Genomic DNA, 25369 nt, shown 5'->3' on the forward strand with positions numbered 1-25369 from the left:
CTAAAGAAATTACTCTGGGATTAAATATATGACTGTGCCAATGACTACTGCTGCTACTACTACCGTTTCCTAAATCACCTCCGTCACAATACTGAATACATGAATATCTGCCTTTTAAACTTCCATTCTTTTTCTCTCATTTGAAAACAGAATTATAGTGAAAAGGGTTTATATTGAAATGAAATGAAGAAATAATGCAGCCGCCAGATGAGATGGTGTGTGTGTGTGTGTGTGTGTGTGTGTGTGTGTGTGTGTGTGTGTGTGTGTGTGTGTGTGTGTGTGTGTGTGTGTGTGTGTGTGTGTGTGTGTGTGCGTGCGTGCGTTTGCATGCATATGTGTGTGTGTGTGTGTGTGTTAGTTTGCTTTGCGGTTACCTTCAGAGGTTGCTCTCAGAGGAGGTTTTGCACTCAGACATAAAAAAGAGAGGGACGGTGGAGGAAAAAAAAAAACAGGAGCAGAGAAATGCTCAACTTACTGAAGCAGAACAGAAGTGGAGGCTAGAGAGAGCTTTACAGGCAAGGACCAACTCCCTGGAAACAGACACGCGCGTGCACGCACACGCGCACACGCACACGCGCACGCAAACACACACACACACACACACACACACACACGGCTTTGTGTAGAGTGCAGTGGACACATTGCTGAAATTACTTTTGGGGTCTGGGTAGAAGAAGCTGTCTGAAAGAAAATGGGGTCCGAATAATGCACACGTGCATGGCTCACGCGCACACCCATATTCGGGTCCTTATTTCACCCCACCAGGACCGTTTGGCCTGCCGTTTAGCCTGTGTCAGTCAGAGTTTATACAGCACACCTGCACATACTGTACGTCTTGAGACTGACATGGCGTATACTTTTGAGGGGCGCTAGCACCTCCTATATACAGGTTTAATGTTTGTCTTTAGTTCAATGTTTGTTTAATAAACGGAATTGACAATGAAGGGAAAACTTACATCATTTTTTTACTCATTTTGTCTCTTTATTGTTAAGAAGAAGAAACTTATATTATACTGTGATGTGCATGCGAACACGGACTCATTGATGATGCCACACAGGCGGGTGTGGTAAACTAATGACACTGATTGCAGGCATTGAATCAGGTGGCGACTAGAGGACGCCAGTATAAAAGTGACACTTAGACATTTGTGTGTCGTTGGAGCCCACGTCTTGTGAAGCGGCACTCTGGGTACGGGAGGGGCCGTTCGCAAGTGGTATAGTCTTGCCGACTGTGAAGACAGGTAGTGAGGGGGAGCTAGCTGTCATATCGTAGCAGGAGGGGAGACTACACCTGCAGTCTCCTGTAGTTTAGATAGAGGGGCTTTTAGCGAGTGTGCGCTCACTTTGCTCCTCCATACGATCTGCAACGGACTGAACGTTAACTTGTCACGACGTCCGACACGCATCTCCCCGGGGAGTTGGACGGCGTCACAAGCAAAGACCCCGGGGGAGGGTCCGCCACCACGGCGAGTTAAGTACCCAGAGAAATTGTATCGTGTATTGTAGGCTATGTGCACTGATTATGTAGGAGACATTGTATTGTGTACACGGATTATTTAAGAGACATTGTATTGTGTATACACGGATTATTTAAGAGACATTGTATTTATACAGACAGTTTATATAGCTACTTGGTTTTAATAGGGGGTTAATGTGTTACTGTATTCCTACTTATATTTTGCATACTATTCCATGTATTTGTCAAGCATTATAATAAAGGTTGCTATTTGTACATTGTTGTCTGCGGTGCTTCCAGGGCTGATATTTACGTATTATAGAAAACCCACATTTATTACAATACTGTTACGCAAATTAACATCTGATCATGCTCTGTGGCAGGTGCAACTGAGATTGATCCAGAGAGGAAGAGGTTCACGAGGTCAGACACTGATGTTGGCTGATCAGGCCTGGATTTGTTCAGTTCATTCCAAAGGTGTTTGACAGGGTTAACGTCAGGGGAAGGCCAGTCAGGACAAGCTCACCTCAACAAACCTTTTCCGTATGGGGGACACAGGGGGATTGGAAATGGCCTTCCGCTAAATTGGAAGAGGATTGGAACAGTGGTTCCCAAAGTGGGGTCCGGGGATCCCTAGGGGTCCTTGAGAGAGTTCCAGGGGGTTGGGCTAAAATGTAGTACTACTACTACAGGTAACAGTAAGGCCAGTGCTGCTATTTTCAGCAATGGGATAATATGATATGATGATGATGACATTTGGGCTAAATGATAATTAGGAGCCAAATGGACCCTTATGGCTCTGCAACTCAGAGAGTTAAATTAACTTTGATTGTACAACATACATTGGGGTCCCAGAGATAGAAATGCCATTAAATGAGGGACCGTAGCCTAATTCTGGTCAAACCGGGGGCCCTTGGAATGAAAATGGTTGAAAATCCTTCGTAAAAACCTTTTCTTATGGGGCTCCTTGGCATATATTTTCAAATGGGGGGTCCACAAGCTAATGAGTATGACATGAAAGAGTTTGGGAATCCCTGGTGCAGAATGTCAATATAGCTATAGGATTTCCATTCACAGGAACAATAGGCACCAATTAAAAACACTAATTAGAAAGGGTGTCCACTGTCCACTGACTTTTGGTCACTTAGCGCGTCTCAAACCGTACGATGTTGATGCAGTACTTGTGACATTATATTTTATGATGTCTATTGTCATAGAGTCATGCTTGGATAGTTATGTATATTTTGTGTACCTAATTAATAGGACTGTGACAGGCCCATAATGGAAGCCCCACTTATGGTACACTTGTTACAATCCCTTTGTAGATGGACCTGAAGGGAGTAGAGATTCTTCACGGTCTGGGAGGCATCCCTAGTGGATAATTGGGCATATATGTCCTTGAGGACTGAAAACCCACGAAATAGATAAGACTCTTATGCTTAATTCATACTGTGTTGCGTGTGACGAAGTATAAATGAGGCTGTACCCTCCAGGCCCAGGAGAGATGGACTGCTGCGACCTGACCGTGACCATAATGCATTCTACTCTGATATGATCATATTTCAATATCATATTTAACGGCGTGGATTATTGATCAGATCAAGGTTTTGGTCTGTTTAGGTCTGTTTAACATTCATAACTGTGCCTTAAAGCATTCTTCCTACATATACACATACAATGCCATGTCAGCAAAATGTGATTTATTTATTTTACTTTATAATTGTTATCCCACTGTTTTGTAACCCATTTCTTTCACCCAGTGTCAATTGTCTATGTAATCCTGCTGGGCTCTACACTCCCTCCTCCAACCTGGGGAGAGCAATGGACTGACCTCATGCTTCCTTCAATGCATGAGCGTCCAAGCCGCTTTCCCCCCCCCCCCCCCAACTATGACAGGGGGGGGAAGTTTACCTGGCTGGACGTACTGTAGCGTGTTGAAGGAACATGTTATTCCAACCAGTTCCTTTCCCCTCCATCAGGCGCCCCGGCTGGCCAGGGGGAGGCAGTTTAGAGACCAGGATTACTGCATGTTTTTTGTGAGGGTACCTACAGTACTATCTACCCTAGGGGACACGGGGAGAACACGCTTTTAGCCAACCCTATACCCTGTATGGGCACTGATGACGCAGAGTAGAGAGCACGCCCCCAGCGCGCCCCATTGTGAATCAAACCCAAGACCTTCTAGCTGTGAGGCGCACTGTGCCTTAAAACTGATTTTAACTGGACCCTACTTCATGGTCTGGGGTCCCGCAGTGGTCTATACTTGATCCCCTCCTTTATTCCCTCTTGTATTTTCCTGCTAGATTGGCCATTTTTGCTGAATGTCTATCACATGCTCAGAATAGGGACACTATCCATAACTCCAACTCTTAACTGCCTATCTTCCCTAAGGCCTACTTTAGCTAACCTGCAAAGTTGCATGTCCCCAACTTTCCTTCAATTTAACACTGATAAATCAGAGATTCTCCTGTTTGGCCCACTCAGCTCAATAGGCTAAAACCGGTGCCAAGAAGTCTGGGAGTACTACTGTTTGAAATCCTACTCAAATTTCTTGTACACTTTGCAACACTGTTAAGAAAGCTGGAGGCACGGTGGCGCAGTCGGTAGTAGTGCACAGATAGAAGGAATGCTGTGCCAGAGCCCATACCCAAGGTTGGGTTGTGGAAAGGGCCTTTCTGTGTGGTGTTTCTATATGTTCTCCCCGGGTCCCCTAGAACATGCAGTAATCCTGGACTCTATACTGCCTCCCCCTGGCCAGCCTGGTCGCCTCATGGAGGGGAAAGGAACCGTGTTCCTTCCACACGCTACATCCTAGCAGGGAAACTCCCCACTGTCAGGTGATGAGAAGCGGCCTGCTCACTCCTTATGCATTGAAGGAAACATGAGCTCAGTTCGGGGCTCTCCCCAGAGAGAGAGGGAGAAATAGCGCCCAGGATTACAGCAAAAAAAATGGGTTACAAAATTGTGGGATATAAAAAGAAAAAATCAGACCCGTCCGAACTGAGTGGTGCTGTACTGTACTTATTGAGTATGATACATTCATGATACAATCGCACGTTTCCTCACAAATGCTATCATTTGGGGGATGTCAGAGGAAAGTGCTAATAATATGCTCATTCCAGATGGGTTGAAAACTCACACAGGAACTCAGGTGATAATTACCTTCTTCTGGCTGATTAGGCAGTCAAAATGCATGCACACATGCACACACTTGCAGACACATGCACGCACCCAGACACACACTAACACATAGAGCAGTCCAGAGTGTCAGGCCTACCGACAACCCTTGGGACAAATGACACACAAACCACTACACAAACCAATTACCAGCACGTGCGCGCACACACACACACACACACACACACACACACACACACACACACACACACACACACACACACACACACACACACACACAATATTAGATTATCTCATTACAGACAAATTAACTGTGACGTCTTTACTCCCTGTGTGTGTGCACAAGCGTGCATGTGTGCCACTAATCAAGATACCAATAATCCAATATGGTGCCAACTTTGTTTGTTTATTGTGTTCTGTATGCATTTCTTTTTAACCCAGCATCGGTTTGACTTAATAGTGTGAGACATTTCACATTCCAGACAACACTGAACACTCCTCATTTCTGAGGAGTTGTCAATACGCAAAGTAATGTGTGTTACTGTTATGTATGACAATATGAAGTGTGACACTTATATACACTTACTGAATATTTTTAACATTATTGTAATATAAAGAGGGCGAAAGTGTTTACAACCACGGTCTTTCTGTCTGTCTGAGCACGAAATAGCGTTTGGTTGGTTTTCACAACCAAGTGTGCCTGTGAGAGGGGAATGTCGATGGAGAAGAGTAGTACAGTGGTGGGGGGCATCTCACTGGCAGGTGAGCCAGTAGGTAACAATAGCAGTAGCAACACAGTAGCAAAGGATGAATTAAACGACTCAATTCAGAGAAGAGAAATGGGTAAAAATGATTGGCTATACTCGCACAGTTAAGTGCTCTTTATTGTCCTCTCTCAGCCTGTGTGCAGTCTATGTATCAACAAGGCTCTGTCAGCTACACTGCAATAGATCGATCACGTCATTGTTGTGGAGAATTTCAACCCCAGATGCAGCTGTGTTATCGTGCTGGGGGATCTCATCCATGTCTCCCTAAAGAATGACACTACTAGATAGTCTCAGATCCACAATGCCTCCAGGCGGGATACAAGTTTGGACCAATGCTTCTCTTCTGCCCTGGAGGCACAAGTGCACGCTGCATATAAAGCCCTGCTTAGCGAGTCGGACCATAACACTAATTTACTGTAAACATCCAAACCAATGGATAAGAAGGGTCTCTACAGGCTATACGGATATGTTGACATGACTTAGCAAGCATTTTCAGGACTCATGATCAAAATAATAATCATTCAGTCCTCACTCTTTCGGGTTATTTTTGTCAAAGTACAATTGTCATATTTTTCACTCTTCCTGACAGCTTCGTATAGGAAGCTTGCACAAAACTCCTTAATACTTTGAAGTTGAAGTTAAAGTATATTAAGTCCTTAACACGATAAGGACATAAGACCCTATCGAGTATATATAAGACCCTGACATGATATATAATCAGACCATATCATGTTATAAGACATGTTGCGTAACAGGGATAATACAATGGATCACCTAGTAGTAGAGGGAGAGGATTGGCTCCAATTAAAAGATGGCAACTTGAGTGAGAACAAGGTCTGAAGATTAGCCAGAGCTATAGGGAACTAATTAAATGCATCTGGAGATAACAGTTTAATTATTTCTCCCTCGCCCCTCCTCTCTCTGCTTTCCCCTCAGCTCATCGTTAGCGTCTTGCAGTGGAGAGGAGAGACAGTGTCTGATGGACACACACACACACACACACACACACACACACACACACACACACACACACACACACACACACACACACACACACACACACACACGCACGCAATTCTACTATCCTGTACCGTCACATCACAGACTGGTGTCAGATAGTGTTAAGCAGGTTCTACTCAGACAAACATGAAGATGTTGCTATGAATCATAAGTTACACATTTACATATTGAATATAGATTAAGGTATAAAGTTTAAAGATGATCCATGCCAGTTGGAAACGATATCGGGCCGTGTATACAGTATGCCACTTAAAACATATGTAGAAAGCAAACTCATTCATGAACTAGTGCACACATTCATATATATATTATATTTGTGAATGTAATGAAAGTACAATTCCAGTATATTCCACAGTGTTGATTTGACCTCATCAAACCCTGTACACTCAAGACATGCTCCTTATATGGCCAGTCAACAAGGTGGATTCGTGCACCAGACGTCTTACTGGTTAATAGGAATAACGGAAATAGTTTATCTGACGTATCTGAGCCTAAAACAATTACAAATGTTGGTGCCTACAAGCACAGCAAATTGGCAGGGGATGCAATGTTATATTATATACAGTAGATAACAATCTGGACCAGATCCTTAATTATGTTTTGGAACCTCAATGCTGTGTCTCTCGGTAAGGTCATCTACCATGAATTTGGGTGTTGTGTTGAATTCAGATGGATTTAGATAGCAAGAAGTGTGAGTGCATGCACTGCGAACCCGCCTATATATGGGCGGCTGTGGCTCAGGAGGTAGAGCAGGTCGTCCAATGATCCATGGGTCGGCGGTTCGAATCCTGGCTCCTCCTGTCCACATGTCGAAGTGTCCTTGGGCAAGACACTGAACACCACCTGGTTGCCATGCACCATTGGTGTGTGAATGTGGGAAGTGAGGACACTGGCGTCGACTGTTCACAGCTTCACCTCCCAATGTATGAATGAACGGACCATTGTAAAGCGCATTGAGTAAGCACGTGGTGCATAGAAAAGCGCTATAAAAATGCAATTCATTATATACAGTAGGTAAAATCGCAGGAAGGATTTGCAAGGTGATGACTTGCAACTTGCAAGAACTTGCAACAGAATTCTAAAGCTGTGGTTTACAACCGATGGTCCACACCCAGGCACCGAGCGGCAACCGATGGTCCACACCCAGGCACCGAGCGGCAACCGATGGTCCACACCCAGGCACCGAGCGCCAACCGATGGTCCACAACCAGGCACCGAGCGCCAACCGATGGTCCACAACCAGGCACCGAGCGCCAACCGATGGTCCACACCCAGGCACCGAGCGCCAACCGATGGTCCACACCCAGGCACCGAGCGCCAACCGATGGTCCACACCCAGGCACCGAGCGCCAACCTATGGTCCACACCCAGGCACCGAGCGCCAACCGATGGTCCACACCCAGGCACCGAGCGCCAACCGATGGTCCACACCCAGGCACCGAGCGGAAACCGATGGTCCACACCCAGGCACCGAGCGCCAACCGATGGTCCACACCCAGGCACCGAGCGGAAACCGATGGTCCACACCCAGGCACCGAGCGCCAACCGATAGTCCACAACCAGGCACCGAGCGCCAACCGATGGTCCACACCCAGGCACCGAGCGCCAACCGATGGTCCACACCCAGGCACCGAGCGGCAACCGATGGTCCACACCCAGGCAGCCAACCGATGGTCCACAACCAGGCACCGAGCGCCAACCGATGGTCCACACCCAGGCACCGAGCGGCAACCGATGGTCCACACCCAGGCACAGAGCGGCAACCGATGGTCCACACCCAGGCACCGAGCGCCAACCGATGGTCCACACCCAGGCACCGAGCGGCAACCGATGGTCCACACCCAGGCACCGAGCGGCAACCGATGGTCCACACCCAGGCACCGAGCGCCAACCGATGGTCCACACCCAGGCACCGAGCGGCAACCGATGGTCCACACCCAGGCAGCCAACCGATGGTCCACACCCAGGCACCGAGCGGCAACCGATGGTCCACACCCAGGCACCGAGCGGAAACCGATGGTCCACACCCAGGCACCGAGCGCCAACCGATGGTCCACACCCAGGCACCGAGCGCCAACCGATGGTCCACACCCAGGCACCGAGCGCCAACCGATGGCCGTTTTCACAGTGATGAAAAGACGGGCCTTAAGCTGGACAGTAACAGGCGGACATCAAGGCGAGTTTACCATTTCCATAGAACTTAAAACTTATATTGTACAAAACATTTAAAGGACCTATAACATAAAATTCAACTTTTTCAATTTCTTTTGTGTTTTTGGTGCTCCCATTATGTGTTTTCTATCCCCACAAATAAACAATTTTGAACAATCAGGCTTTCATATCATATGGGTGCTTTAATGGAAATTGCTCTCAGGAACAGCTCAACTGATTTTGGTCTCATCGTGATGTCATCAATGTCACCCCACTTTGTATAATTCCTCTTCAGTTCCAAATTTGCATTTCCACTTTGTTTAAAATGTCCACCATTGTTGATTTTCCAAGCTGGCATGGAATGGAAACAAGCCTGGTTTTATCTAGTATTATAATGACTCAAATATTAAATAATCTGCATATCAGCACCCCCACCACCTCAGAACATTGTGGTACTGCAGCTAAAACTGCTTTCGAAGTCCAGAAAGAAATGACAAGGACTGGTTATATCAGAGTGGTGATTGAGGCTCAAACCATTAGAAATAACTTTGAGGGACATGGACAATATGATATTAAATATTAAAAGCAGTTTTAAAATGCATGTTATTTGCGCTTTAAATACTCCAATTCACTCGCTCCATAATGTCTCTCTCGAACAAGTGTGTGTGTGCTGTGGTAAAAAGACACACGCACGCGCACACACACACACACACACACACGCACACACACACACACACACACACACACACACACACACACACACACACACACACACACACACACACACACACGCACATGCACACGCAGTGTGTGCATTGTATGATTGTATGGTTGTTTATGTTTTTGTGCTGTAGATGGTGGGCTGGGCTTTATTACCGTATGTATAGAAAGTAAAGGGCCCATGATATACAGCGGGATGTCTCTGCCATGTTACATTATATTCCATCATTAAATGGACCCCGTGTTGCCTCTGAATTCAAGCCAACTATAAATCTCTTCCAAACAGGCCTTTGTGTTTTATTCTTTTCATTAACCTCCGACGATCAGGGTTAATTACATGAAAAATGACACTGTGTATACAGAAAGTTGACACACACACACACACACACACACACACACACACACACACACACACACACACACACACACACACACAGTATGTATGTATGTATGTCTGGAATCACAAGTAAGCGATTTAGGACCAATTAATATGGATGTTTAGTATCAGTATGTGAAGAGTCTTGTAAGCTGCGATCATTACAATGCAATCCCAATGTAATCACGAATCACCTATCAAGTCCCTGGGGAGAACAGGCTGTGTGTGTGTGTGTGTGTGTGTGTGTGTGTGTGTGTGTGTGTGTGTGTGTGTGTGTGTGTGTGTGTGTGTGTGTGTGTGTGTGTGTGTGTGTGTGTGTGTTTCTAGTAGTACTCAGATCATTATTCTGTCCCATAGCATCTGTGAAATAATGAATGCATAATATGGTGTGTGTTACATAACTCTCTCTCTCTCTCTCTGTCTCTCTCTGTGTGGTGACCATCTTAGAGCTCTTTCTTCTCCCCCCCCCCCCACCCCCACCCCCCCCCATATCTCCATATGTATGCACAATTGTCTCCTCTTTTCGTGTTCTACCGCCCACGGAGAACAGAATGACTGCTGTCATGCAATGCCGTCAGCAGACAGGCAGGCAGATTATAGGCACACAGTACACACTACACCCGCACGAGAATCACACCACATCACAGTTAGTGCTGATTCTCATGACAAATAGGCTTCATATACACACAATATACAGTATGGCATTATTGAAAATATGTATTTCCAGATGGACACACACACACACACACACACACACACACACACACACACACACACACACGCACGTCATGTATGGTACTTGTACATCATGTGACCTATGAACGTTATGCCTAGGGTGTGTATTTTATACAGAAGGCCAAATCAAGCTGCGCCTCATGTACATGGCTTAGGCCCTGGTTTGCATGTTCACCACTCATTCCGTTCTTCACCAAGTCTCTAATCTTCCGGTCACATCATGTGTCCAGTACTGTATATTCTCTGTGTGTGTAGTAAACGTAAGAACTTGAGGTGTGACATCTTGTTCACATCTTGTTCTCCGAGCTCAACCGAACCACCATCAGTCACCACTCAGGGAGACGGACCACATGGAGGGTCGGCTACGTTCACAACACTGAACACTGAATATGAAACGACACATCCAGGAAGCGGTGACAACTTGAGATGCACTCCTTACCGGCCTCTCTGGAGATCTGGACGAAGGCCTCCACGCCGCTCTCGCCATAGTTGCCCTCCGACGCCAGCGTGGACACGTAGTTCCAGCCCATGGCCGTGACGATGTCCTTCATGGCCTGAGCCTGGTACGAGTCCGGAGGGACGACGCGCGAGAAGAAGTCGTAGCGTGTGTTGTCGCTCAACTCGGGGGCCGTGGAGGCATAGCTGATCTGAGGGATCTGGAGGACACACAGAGAGAGAGAGAGAGAGAGAGAGAGAGAGAAGGATAAGTGGAATGATTTATCTGAGCGGAACTGTGAGGAGGATGGACCGAAAAGAGAGATAGGATTAAACTGGCTCGGAGTCAGAAAGATGTACTGACAGACAGGGCAAATGAGGGGAACAAAGAGGTTGACAGAAGACATGAAACACACACTGCAACAACGGTGGGATTTCAGCAGTCAGTAGCGTCCTCCACAGAGGCTGACAGGAGATTACAGGAGGGAGGAGGAGAACAAATCCATGCGATTGGACACTGGTATTACCACGCCCAATGCTTGCAGTGATGATAATATTATAAACACCATGCACACTACTACTACATACACAATCTGTACATTTTTGTTTTGAGGGGACGCCCCCCCCAAAAATCTGTAAGCACCAAAAAATCTGCATGCCCTTCAAAAAAAGTCTGCATGACCCCCTGTGACGTCTTGTGGCAGCTGCACTGGGCGCCCCTCACTTCAGAGTTTTATATTGATATTTGTTCAAATCTATTCTTTTCCCCCCAATATACTACCTATATTGTCTGTCTTCTCATGGAAATAACTGCAAAGGTAGCACCCATGAAAAAAACAATACACCCATTTATTTTCAACCCGCAAACCTGAGATGTGACAATAAAGCTGATTAGGATACTGATTACTGATTGTAAGAGGACACATATATAAAAAACACACTGTGGGGTGTGTGAACGGCTTCAGCAGCTTTGATCACTATTACTGTATAATTATAGAGATAAGATGGCAAGGCAAGCTACATGTTTACATTATTAGAATACAAGCAGGTCAAACTCTAAATCATCCCATTTAAGTAAGACATGGCTTTTAGATCCCATCTCCCAGACAGTGTATAGTGTAGTTCCCATGGCCCGAGGAGACTACTGCAGTATATCCAATAATTGAACGGATATCAATTCACGTCACTCCTGTCAAAAGACATCTGCAAAAGACAAACTAATAACTATCCTCCTCTCTCCTCACTCTCAGCTACAACAGTGCAACAGTGAATACAGTAGAACTTCAGCCAGATAACTCACGAATAGATTTAACTAGGGAAGAAGTAATTATTTCCTTTTCCAACTGGGAGTGCAGTCAGACTAGAGCCACTCTGATCAGCTGCGCGTTATTGTCTCACTGATTGACTGGCTGAAGTGCAAACGATGCCCACGTCCCCCCCCCCCCCCCCCACGTCCCCTGTCAATGCTGTAGAGAGTAAGAGAGAGAGAGAGAGAGAGAGACGCTCGCAGCAGCAGCAGCTACTCTACTCCTTACAACAGTGTTTCACTGGATTTAGCTGTTAAATAAATAAATAATTAGTGTGTGACTGCGCACGTCTGTAGCCTAGGAACCGATAGTTAGAACCGAAATTGAATTATTGTAATGGGCACCCGGTAACCAATGTATGTTCGGTTCGATACCCGCTTGCCTAGATTTAACCAATATTTATTATAGAATGAGATACAAGTGTGCATATAATATTTTATCTTGGCGTTCGGGCTCTGCTACATTTCCTCCGTTGATCGGCACAATTAAACACCACCATTAAACATTAAGAGCAGGGAGATAGATATACAATAGCAACCCCCCATGGGGAAGAGAAATAGCAGAGCCCACCGTGGGGCTGGGGTGGCAGTGGGAGCAAACATCACATAACAACAACCAGGAACCATATTATGCAGAAGGAAGGCAGGAGCTTAGGAAGAATGCATGCAGTCTATGTGAGCTTAAATACCCCGCCCAATTGGTCAGCTGACCACGTCAGCGTGAGATGTGGGTCTCGCAAACACTGTATACAGTACACCCACGTAGATGCAGCGCATTAACGACGCATTGTGAACTTGTAGATCGGTTATTTCACCATTTTTACACAGCAATGTTGCTCAATGAAGTATAAATAGGGCTAAGAGGTTAATGTAAAAATAAAAAATAAACACTAGTTTATTAGAGAAACAAACAAACACAAAATCAATAGTAAATAGTAAAAAAACATAAAAGTTAACCAGAATAAACACAAGTTGTACATTCTTCTCTGTTATAGTACTCAACATCAACTGAATAAGAATAGGGTTAAATACACAGAACAAGACAGGGGTGGTGGTTAACCAAGGGGGGCAGAGACAACATGACACCAATGCGGGCAGAAAATAGCCACTAGACTCTAGTGACTAGAGCACTGTTTCCCCTAACAGTGGGTCACGGACCAATTCTTATGGGTCACAACTTAAGTAGGCAACAAAGTCTTATGCACACCTGTAGGCAGGGATCAATGTATTCAGAAAAATGCACAAAAAATGTATTTGAAAAGATTTTTTCCTCCTCAAAAAAAATATATATTCTGGGCACTAGTTTGGGTCCCGACAAATGTCTAATATCTCTTTTGGGTCACAGGCTAAAAACTGCACTAGAGCACCCAAAACACCTAAAACAATGTTTTATGAATTCATTATTTGATTAATCAAAAAGGTAATCGATACATTTCTGAAATTATTTTTATTTGACGGGCAATCGATAGAATAGGAAATAACATATAGTTTCAGCCCTATTCATTTCGATTTATTTTGCCATTAGTGCTCCTGGTTTCTCCACCACCACTAGGCTATACTATTGCTGCCATCTTGTTTGGAGCTACCATCCATCCATTTTCATTCTCCAACTTTCATAATGTGAAAAAAAAAATCTGAATAGCCCAGTGTTGCTCAAAATGGGACAAAATTGCTCTCCCTTTTTATTTTCGGTATCCTCGGTAGCACAGACACATCGATCCACGCAGGCTTGGCAGCTGTCTTCTTAGGCTGAGACAGTGGCACTGCCATATCTAGACTCCTGTGGCGCGCGTCTGGAGTGGAAGATGATGTGGTCCTTCTGTGGGATCCATGGGGCCCATCAACTCTGTTGGCACCCCGATGGCCACGTCCAGCAGAGGGGCTGGGTTTGTAGGAGTTAGGACCTTTCTGCCAGGGCTGAGCCAGAGTGGTTCGATGGATATGGCTGGACTGGAGTGAAGATAACGAGTGGGGGAAAGGGGACAAGTGTGAGGAGCTCTGGGATGAAGATGATTTGTCCAGGGGCCTTTGCGACGGTCCCAGAGGGCCTCCGAGGTTAATCCCCGGGTTGATCCGAGTGCTCGTAGAGCTGCTGGTACCTGCATTCAATGAGAGTGACAAACCCACTGGCTTGGTAGCCTTGAGGGAGCCGTCTCTGTTGATGACCACATCAGAGCCGTCCATCAGCAGCACGCTCTGTCCTGTCAGGATGCTACCCAGCAGGTCAGCCGTGGGGGTGGGCTCCAACGATGCTTGTGACAGGGGGCCCCCCACAGCTCTTCTGGGGAGGCCAGCGATGACTGGTTGAGCAACAGGCTGATGAGAGAGAAGGGCAGAGTGAGAGATGCCTCGCCTCTTGGCCTCTAGTTGCGATGTGATCGAATCTGACTGATCTTCCTCACCATCAACCGGATCCAAGTCGAACCGACTGCCGAACAGAGACAGGGAGGAAGTCCGGTACATTGTGGGGAGAGATGACCGCTTCTTGGGTTTCCCGACACCAATGCTACGAACAATTCGGTCCTGGGGTGTTGCCCGCTTTTTCACCGGCGCCCTCTTTCTGGATTTCCTTTTCCCCCTCACTTTCCTCCTCCGCTTCCTGACTCCTGTACTCGCTGATTTGCCTTTTCCTCTTTTGACCGTCTTTCTTCTACATTTTTTCCTCTTTGCTGTCCTGCGTGGGCGCTCGGAGGCATCGCGGGGTGTAAGGTCATCTACGTACACTGCAGTGTTGAGCCCCGTCGCCACAGCATTTATGGTCTCCTCCAGCCAGGTGGACTGCATCAGACATCTCGGAGTCGTCCGCGTGGCACGTGCCAGTGTAATTCGATGGCGGTTGACGCTGCCGCGAACCCTCTCGCTCTGCAGCGTGCGGGCGATTGTCCGGGTGGCGCCGGACGCGGTAGGATGGCGGTGGCTGGCGCGGCACTCGGGACAGAACCATTCCTCCACGGGAAAAGTATGCAGCGGTGGCGTGAGACACTCCATATGGAACCCGGCGTCGCAGCCGTCGCAGAGCAACAGGCGGTCTCCGTGGTTGCCGACGCCACAGACCTCACAGGCGGTCTGCTCGGGGTCCTCCTGACCCTCCGTCACGGTGATCACCTTCTGCACTTTGCCGCCGTGTCTTCTCCGGAGGTAAATGTTGCTGAAGAGCATCCGGTCCACGGGACAGGAGTTGGCCTTCTTGGACCATGCCAGGATGCAGTCCAGACAGAAATAGTGCTCACAGCCCTCCGGCGTGGCCACAGGCTGACCGGTGAAGGAGTTCAGGCAGATGGGACACGACGCCTCTTCAAGGTCTGAACTTGGCCTCGCCCGCAACGCCCCCTCCTCCAGGGCTATAGCCTCTTCCTCCATCTCACCATCATCATCATCATCATCATCATCATCATCATCATCACTGCTATCTTCATCCTCTCCATCTTCCCCATGATCTTCCTCACCCGTGTCAGAATCCTCTTGGGCGTCATCAGAGTCATCCGTGCTCCACACAGCAGCCCTCATCTCATCCTGGCTGTCATCCTCATCATCTGAATCCATGGCTGACATTCACAGAACCAACACAGACACGAATGTGTGTTTTGATTGTGTTTTTGCTCTGTCTTGAATAGGGGTTTTCTTAAAAGGAGATAGGTGTTTAAATAATTATTTTTTCCTTTACTGAATTAAAATGTTCTTTAATAAAGTGTTTATTTTGCTTAATGTTTTATGTAAAGCACATTGAATAGCCCTGTTGAAATGTGCTACGTACAATTAAACCTGCCCTGTCTTGCCTTCTCCAAAAAACATAATTGATTTCCATCAATATCTCATCAATATGACGTCATATATGTCCAAAAATGGATTTCCAGACTGAGGTCAGTGGAACGGTGGTGGGACAGTGGGTCTGAGATGGTGACTGTGACTGGCTGATGCCATTATGGTTAATCTATTATGTCAGTAATATGATGTCAGTCATCTCTATATTAGTGTTAGGCCCTTCAGACTTAAGAGATTGTGATGGTGATAAGAGTAGTGGTTTGTCGCATCAGCTGCACACACACACGCACATACAGTATAGTGGTGTAAAATACCCATGGTCAGTGTACTGCCAAGGATGCATGTTTTGACGACCGGCAACCCAAAGCCCACACCGCCAAGGACGTGTTTTGACGACTAGTTTGTACACTAGACCTATGAGTCACCGTTTGGATTTTTAGAGAAAGTAATCGATAGAATAATAACTATATGGGCCTAATCTCGGCTCCTCCAAAAGCAAGTTAAACATTGGTAAGTGAATGATTCCCGGTCACACTACGGGCTAGGACAGAAGAGGTGAGGAGACAGCAATTTGAATTTGAGAATTTAGCCAGGGGAAGACAGTGTGAGAGGATAACGCCTGTATGAGCCAAGCCATGCCTCATAGCCCTGTACTACATACTATAGGAGCCATGAGCCATACCTATAGCCCTGTACTACATACTATAGGAGCCATGAGCCATACCTATAGCCCTGTACTACATACTATAGGAGCCATGAGCCATACCTATAGCCCTGTACTACATACTATAGGAGCCATGAGCCATACCTCATAGCCCTGTACTACATACTATAGGAGCCATGAGCCATACCTATAGCCCTGTACTACATACTATAGGAGCCATGAGCCATACCTCATAGCCCTGTACTACATACTATAGGAGCCATGAGCCATACCTCATAGCCCTGTACTACATACTATAGGAGCCATGAGCCATACCTATAGCCCTGTACTACATACTATAGGAGCCATGAGCCATGCCTATAGCCCTGTACTACATACTATTGGAGCCATGAGCCATACCTATAGCCCTGTACTACATACTATTGGAGCCATGAGCCATACCTATAGCCCTGTACTACATACTATAGGAGCCATGAGCCATGCCTATAGCCCTGTACTACATACTATAGGAGCCATGAGCCATACCTATAGCCCTGTACTACATACTATAGGAGCCATGAGCCATGCCTATAGCCCTGTACTACATACTATAGGAGCCATGAGCCATGCCTATAGCCCTGTACTACATACTATAGGAGCCATGAGCCATGCCTATAGCCCTGTACTACATACTATAGGAGCCATGAGCCATGCCTATAGCCCTGTACTACATACTATTGGAGCCATGAGCCATACCTATAGCCCTGTACTACATACTATAGGAGCCATGAGCCATGCCTATAGCCCTGTACTACATACTATAGGAGCCATGAGCCATACCTATAGCCCTGTACTACATACTATAGGAGCAATGAGCCATGCCTATAGCCCTGTACTACATACTATAGGAGCCATGAGCCATACCTCATAACCCTGTACTACATACTATAGGAGCCATGAGCCATACCTCATAACCCTGTACTACATACTATAGGAGCCATGAGCCATACCTCATAACCCTGTACTACATACTATAGGAGCAATGAGCCATGCCTATAGCACTGTACTACATACTATAGGAGCCATGAGCCATGCCTATAGCCCTGTACTACATACTATAGGAGCCATGAGCCATGCATTGGCTCACACAGTTTAAATCAGGCTTAAAAAAAATTGGAACTGGAACAACACAGGGTTACCGGCTCTAACAAGATAGAAACCAACAACTAAACTCCCTGTGCTCTCTCCCCGTGGTTTTAACACCCAGCCAATAGATTTACTGACCCCCCCCCCCGCCCCAGCTGTTTATAATAAAGACACCATCTCTGTAAAAGTGCAACCTTTCCGCTCTGCTGTATCATATCCTTTGTCCATACCCCCACCCATGCACCTACACAGATACCATATGTGCTGCTGTTGTTGTTCGAATAGGATGTTAGATGGATTGCTTTTCTGTGACAGCAATGAAACCCTGTGTCCTCAGCAGACACAGAACGACCCTGCTCCTAACCACACACACACACACACACACACACACACACACACACACACACACACACACACACACACACACACACACACACACACACACACACACACACACACACACACACACACCTGCCCATCAAGACTGACGCACGCACAGATGTAGATGCTCGTGACAAACTATGCAGTGTTCATTGGTATTCATGGCAAGTGAGATTTAACTGCCAATCTAAACCCAAGATAGATCACACCCCCACATACGCATGTGGGGGTAAACACAAGAAGCTATAATTGCTGAATGCATTGACAGTACGTGAAGGGATTTAAATGAGTGTGTGTGTGCGTGTGTGTGTGTGTGTGTGTGTGTGTGTGTGTGTCCACCACTGCGGTCCATCCAGCCTGCCGAGCAGAACTCAATCACCTGTTGTGCATGACGTAATGAGGCACATTATGATGTAAATTCTCCATTCATTGTCAATGGTGTTTACAAAACAAACTTTGAACTAAAGACAAACATTAAACATATCGAGTCGGTCGGACCCACGGTTCTCCAGAACCACCACAAAAGGCTCTGGTCAGGCTCTGCCGCAGTGGGCCTAATCAGCCTAAATCCCCTCACCTGGGCAATTTCCAGCCTCTGCCTCAGCCAATTGACACCACACCTGCATATTGATTCCTTAATCTCTCCACTTTTCAGTCAGTTTGCACTCTTCACACACAGGCAGACAGACAGATACAGAGATCACCACGTGGGACACAGACAGAGAGTTAAAACGGGTGCTATGACAAGTTGACAACGGATATTATTAGGTTCCCAAGTTGCATTTCTCTCAAGTAGGCCGGTGGCCGACGGGCAAGTACAGGTCTAGTATATACAACATATCAATGTTTGTGTTATACGCAAAGTTTGTGTTTACACTATGGATGTAAATTTGTCCATTTATTGTCATGACAATTTAATGTATTGTGTAGGACAAAGTTTGTGCACAAACACACACTAAAAGCTGGACATAGGAGGGCCTATAGCGCCCCTCAAAAATCACACCTGTGTGAAGTGAGGGGCACCCTTATCATCATACCTCATCATAGTACATCGTCATACATACATCACACATTCCTCACTTTTATCTTCAATATGCACTTTGCTCAGCCAATTAAATCATCGCTATTGGGTGATCAGGCAATCACAAGCCAACGTTTGTGTTCAAAACCCGGGAAGCTGGGCATAGGAGGGGCTAGCACTAGTGGTGTCAAAGAATATCGATATGAATCGATACTCGATTTTAACATTAACGATGCGACTGCATCGATGCACGTGTGTCTGGATCGGTCAAAATAGCGTCTGGATCGGACGTTGGTTCGATCCTAAAGCTGCGAATCGATATAATTCAACTAACTGTGGGAAAAACACAGATGTACAAGTCCAAAGCGCTGTGCATTGCGACGGGTAGATAACTTGTAGATCTGCTACTTCCAGCGCAGGACGGGCGCATGCTTATGATGACGCTCTATATGCATCAGCAGCCAGCGACAACAGACAGACGAGCACTAGGCTAGCAGCATAAACCACTCGTCGTCAGACGGAATACACACGCAGATACGAGTCACGACACAACTTTATTGCACATCTGTGCTTTGCCTTTCATCCACGCTTCTATATTTAAATCTCATTTCCCATCCACGGGCACAAGCAAAGTGATCAGCAGCTTCCACCCGATCTGGATGGTGGTGTTGTTTCTGACAAGGGTAGCAACTAGTTAGCATGGGAGTCCTCCTTAATAACTCTATGGTCCATCCGTTCCCCAACCCTCACACTCGATGCTGCGTTTACACGGGCAGACACAAAGACGAATGGGAATATAATTTGGAGCAGGCCGAGCAGCTACTGTACACGTCTGTTTGCATCGACAGTATGACTGTATTGTTGCGTCTGCCCATGTTTAATGGTCAGGGTTTCCCTGTCCACAGCAGGCAGACCTGTCAAAACAATGCACTTCCCAAAACAGTGTACACTATGTGTACACTATGTATGTATGTATGTATGTATGTATGAATGTATGTATGTATGTATGTATGTATGTGTGTGTGTGTGTGTGTGTGTGTCCAAGGCTATGGCCAGTCTGGAGGGGACTCAAGACATCAGTATGACTATTGGAATGTCGGAATAATGGAATGCCGGAATAATGGGCAGCCCGGTTCACGTCCTGAACTGTGAATTTATTGACTTCGACGAGCACTTCCAAAGTCCAACACTTAATAAGAATAATCACCTGCATGGAATTTCATGACAGAAAGTAGCTCCTAACATGTCCACGCTCTACAGTGGATTTTTATGAAACAAACGCTTCGCAGATTGAAAGAGGATAATTTAAGCTTGCCCTACAGCTGCAATATTGGTGAGTTGTTAAACGTCGTTTTGATACAAGCAGATCAGAAAATCAGTGGCATGCAGTGCACAGACATTTAGAGTGAAAAAAGGGCACCTTGTGCAGCGCGTGGAACCGGCCGGCTGCCTTAATAGTGTGAGATTTATAGATTTTGGGGCCTAAATAATATATTAGAAGCTTTTTATCAAGAATTGATCAATGTCACCAATGTACCAATGTGTACCAATGTGTACACTTTTTCTTCAAAAGGGCACATTTGTCCAGAGGGAAAAGGGCAGGGGGTGCTGAAGCACCCCGTAGTGTCTATCTGTGCACGCCACTGGAGGGTATTGCAACTCTAGATTCATCGCATTATAAAAAGATTGTGTTGCAAATTGCGGCTACATGCATGTGTGTATACATATAGGATAGGGGTCTGTAATCTCTGTATATATACGTATACGTACACATAAAATAAGTTGGCAGCTATATCTTCAACTCGGTTATCATTACATATATTGTATAGCCTCCGGCTTCTTTCCAGCCCTTTATAGCCTGTTTATTTATACCATACCTCATAATACAAGAGGCTCAACCTCCTTGCTAAGCATGTGTTCTTACAAATGAGAACAAGCATGCACGCACTATATGTATGGGCTCTGGAACATGCAACGCATCAATAATACCGCTATAGGACATAGGACCCCACACACACACACACACACACACACACTCTTATCTGTTATCTAACAATGGGCAACACAGACAGCATAGCGTCTCTAATGGCTTTGTAACAGCTAACATCATCACTAACATATGCCCATAGACATAACTACACACACGCACACACATGTGGTGTCTCCCTCAGGCATGGGGAAACACTGAATGATTCATATGGGTGAGAGACCTACAGTATATATGCAGGGGAACATGGCAGAGATACCACGCTATAAGATACTCACCGCATTGGTGAAGCTCGTGGATAGCAAGAACCCCCTGTTTTTCTTGAATGCATAATGTCTTCATTCAGTTCGTGGTGCCCCAAATGTTAGTGATGTTTCAGTATTTCAACCACATGAACCCTAGCATCTGGGCATTGTCATTGCTACGACTCTGAGGTTTGTGTACTGTATGCCTGTGTGTGAGTGTCTGTGTGAAGGCCTGCAGCCAGGTGTGCTTGGCTGACTGATTTAACGAGTGAGTGACTTGTTTGCAGGTTGTTGGAGGGAGCTGATTGGTTCCAGCAACCAAGGCCGGCTTTCCAAAGGCCGGCCTTGCCCAGCTCCTGTGGGGCTACCCTGTTTCCACTACCGGCCAGACTGCGGGAAAACCTGCCCCACTGGCCCCTTTTCCATCAATGTTGAACTGGCCCTGTTCTTAGTCCATGAGCCAGAGCACGTTAATTACAAATTGAGGGAGAGAGTGGGCAAAACCATACCTATATTAAATTGTTTATATTAACCAGGCCGGTTCAACCCTGGTGGAAAAGGGGCCACTCTGTATGAATGCTTGTTAGAGAAAGAGAATGTGAGTGGTTTTAACAGCCTGGGGGTTTCATAGGGGTGGGTATAGTAGAGGCATGTTGTGGTTCAACAGACCCAAAGCCCACTCATCATTATTTCCAACAATATTTATATATATATATATATATTTTTTTAAGGCCTAAGGCTCATGGTGAATCATAATATTTGAAAACCACAAAAAAGGGTATGTATTAAATATAGTAATATAATTAATATAAAAAACAATATTCATTTTATAGGTAACGGGTTACGTTTCATTTTGTTTATTGTTTTGGCTAGAAGCCCAATGTTTTGATGAGTGAGTGACTTGTTTGCAGGTTGTTGCGAGGGAGCTGATTGGTTCCAGCAACCAAGCCCGGCTTTCCAAAGGCCTTGCTAGGCCATAGTTAATGATTGATTAGTATGATTTCACATGTTTATAATATTTCAAGGGCCCAAATGCTGATCAGTCTGAAATGCCAAGAACTGTTGCATTTTAAAAACTGTAAAAAGTAATAATAATATTAATAATAAGAGTAATAATAAAAATGGCAATACTCATTTTAAAAGCTACTGAGCACTCATATGCAGTCATGAAAACATGATACCGGTATGCAAGTCTATGCACCAACCAATGCACCACGCCCGGCTTCCCTGCTCCCAACACGGGCATACTTTGTTAAATTGTTCGTAGAGACGCTCGGTAAGCCAGATGTACCGCGGTGGATTTTAATCCCTAGACTCCGCAGTGGTGGGCTGGTTTATCTGTCCGTTTAACTAATATTACAAGGGTCCCCCGGAGCCATGATTTCTAGCTATGAATCCCTAACCCCAGGTGTGCACCACCCGCAGATTGCGCACTGTGCGTGCGTGCGTGTGTGTGTAGTGCATAATTCATGCGCTGTGTGGGGCAGGAATCATAGTCAGAGCAATGAAAGGCTGACACTAGGGAGAGAGATTACACCAGCAATCCCTCTAATTCCATTTACCCTAATTGTGTGTCTGTGTGTGTGTGTGTGTGTGTGTGTGTGTGTGTGTGTGTGTGTGTGTGTGTGTGTGTGTGTGTGTGTGTGTGTTCATGTGTAATTTAAATCAGTACTATAGCAGCTGTTCGCACGCACGCACAGTTAAAGTTGATTAATGTATCAATTTTCAATTTTGTATAATTATCAGTCAGCCACAGACACAAGATAGCACATTCTTTTCATCCTTATCTCACTTCATTCCTCAGTCACCCTTCCATATCTCCCTTTACTCCCCTTCTTCTTTCCTCCCACATGTCACAATATATTGTTGTTTCCAGTTATTGTCTCCACCAGGCCGAAGGCATGGGGGGAGAGTATGTTTTGCACTCCGTCCGTCCGTGTGTCCGTGTGTCCGTGTGTCCGTCCAGCTAATCTCGGCCACCGTTAACCCGGTCGATGCCAAATTTTGCACACACACTCCATGGATGCCAACGACGAACCTCTGCCCCAAACTTTCCAGAACGGCCTGTTATAGCGCCACCAGGAGGCCGCTTTGTGCAAAACAAGTTTTTGCACAGTACACCTACAGATTTTGTCCAAACATCGCGCAAATTGGTACACAGTCTCTCTAGAGCCATTCAACGAAACGGGTCTTTCAGATTTCTCAGACTCCATCTTGATTGGTTAAGATTGGCTTCCAAAGTTCACAGGAGTGCTCAGTTTCAAACAAAATGCTGCAAATCATGAACACATTGCGTGATTTCCGTGAAATTGTGCACGCACATTCCCACTAGGCCGAGGAAGAAATGCCACATGAACAATTTCAACTCAGCCTCAAGGTGGCGCTATAACTGGCCGAAAAGTGTTTTTACCTCTAACTGCACGGATCTGTGGATAACTTTGTATGCCAACTCCCTAGTTTACTTTTGTTGCCCTTTTATCCAACCACCAGATGAAGGCAAGCTGCAATGTCCTACATTCCTATCCTGGTGGAGACCTGTGCCCAGAAGGGCACTTTTTCTAGTATATATTTAAATTGGCTTAAGGCCGGCCGGCAGACCCAGAACTCAGACATACCCATAAACAAACCCAATATGCCCATTTATTAGGCCTACTGTATATGGACATCCGGTCGTCCAGAGTCACAGATCCGACCACTATGCATTATGTTCATGCGCATAATATAGGACCGACCCACTTCAAACTCGACCGAATCGATCCGACCGATATATCCATATACAGTATGGATATCCATGTTGTCCAGAACCGCTTATCCAGCCAATATGATATGCCCAGGGTATGGGCATATCAGGTATCTCCATATATGGAGATAAAAGGGACACAGGTACACAGACAATCGGGTACACTGACAATTCACCGACGCTATATCACTACGCCTATCGGTCGGTGCGACTACGTCGTGATTTGCTCGTCTACATATTTCCCCTTCATTGCCGGCTAACCAATCACATAAATTCAGTTGTTCATGAGATGATGTATAATGATAAGAGCGCCCCTCACTTCACAGGGGTGAACAACTGAACTGAACATGAACTGAATGTAGTGATTGGTCAGCCGATTTGCTCGTCTACATATTTTCCCTTCATTGTCAATGGCATTCAATGTTTGTGTTGCCATGAATTTACGTCATATTTGGCGGACATTTGACCTAATTTCTCCTTTCATTGTCAAATATGAGACGTGTGCATTGGGGACAAAATTGACGTCATATTTGAGGCACATATGACTTAATTTCTCCTTTCATTGAACTGAATTGATGTGATTGGTCAGCCGATTTGCTCGTCTACATATGACGTACATTTTCCCTTCATTGTCAATAGCATTTAATGTTTGTGTTGCCACAAATGTACATCATATTTGCTCAGACACTATGATGTAAAATTCTCCATTCATTGTCAATGGGAATTAAATGTTTGTGTAGGTCAAAGTTTGTGGACAGACTAAGGCTGCAACAACGAATCGATTAAATCGATAAAAATCGATAATTAAATTCGTTGCCAACGAATTATCTTATCGATTATTATCGCGGGTGTTTTCCAACATTAAAATGTAACGTAAAGCTGCTTTCTTTTTACCGTTCCGTAACGGCACTAGGCTGAACGAACAATATGCAACGGGTCGGTATAAACACAACACAGGGCGCGTTCGTAAATAGCGCACTGAGCGCACTGTGCAATGCAAACTAATAGGCGGGTGCGCTCCCGGTGTGCATTTCCAAACGCACCCACAATATTGTCTTGAACGTGACCAGAGCGCCCGGTCCGCATCTACCCCGCTCTCTCCCAACTTCAGTCTCCCCCACACACACACACACACACAGAGAGGGAGAGCGTCAGCTCTGTGGCTGCGATGATCTGCTTGCAAAATGCCCCAAACAGGTCCCAAAACATGGCATTTGTGAGCACGGCCACTGTCAATATTTGTTTGTCTTATGACAAAAAATGCTCCACAATGTCTGAATCTGTGAGCTTGCAGGCTGTCTACGACGAGCACTATAGCAGTGTAGCTTGCTAACGATCGT

At 45.9% G+C, this 25369-nt stretch overlaps 1 protein-coding gene across 3 annotated transcripts in view; it reads right to left on the reverse strand.

Annotated features, from left to right (window-relative positions):
• The window catches only part of grm8a (glutamate receptor, metabotropic 8a), a 313805-nt gene that overhangs the window by 173930 nt on the left and 114506 nt on the right, over nucleotides 1-25369 (reverse strand). For all 3 annotated transcript variants that reach the window (XM_083758163.1, XM_083758162.1, XM_083758164.1), the window contains exon 4: nucleotides 10803-11019. In XM_083758163.1, the coding sequence (XP_083614289.1) occupies nucleotides 10803-11019 (217 nt within the window). The remainder of the gene's footprint in view (nucleotides 1-10802; nucleotides 11020-25369) is intronic.

The sequence above is a fragment of the Protomyctophum parallelum genome, assembly GCF_964188405.1.
Source record: "Protomyctophum parallelum genome assembly, chromosome: 22".
NCBI classification, from domain to species: Eukaryota; Metazoa; Chordata; class Actinopteri; order Myctophiformes; family Myctophidae; genus Protomyctophum; species Protomyctophum parallelum.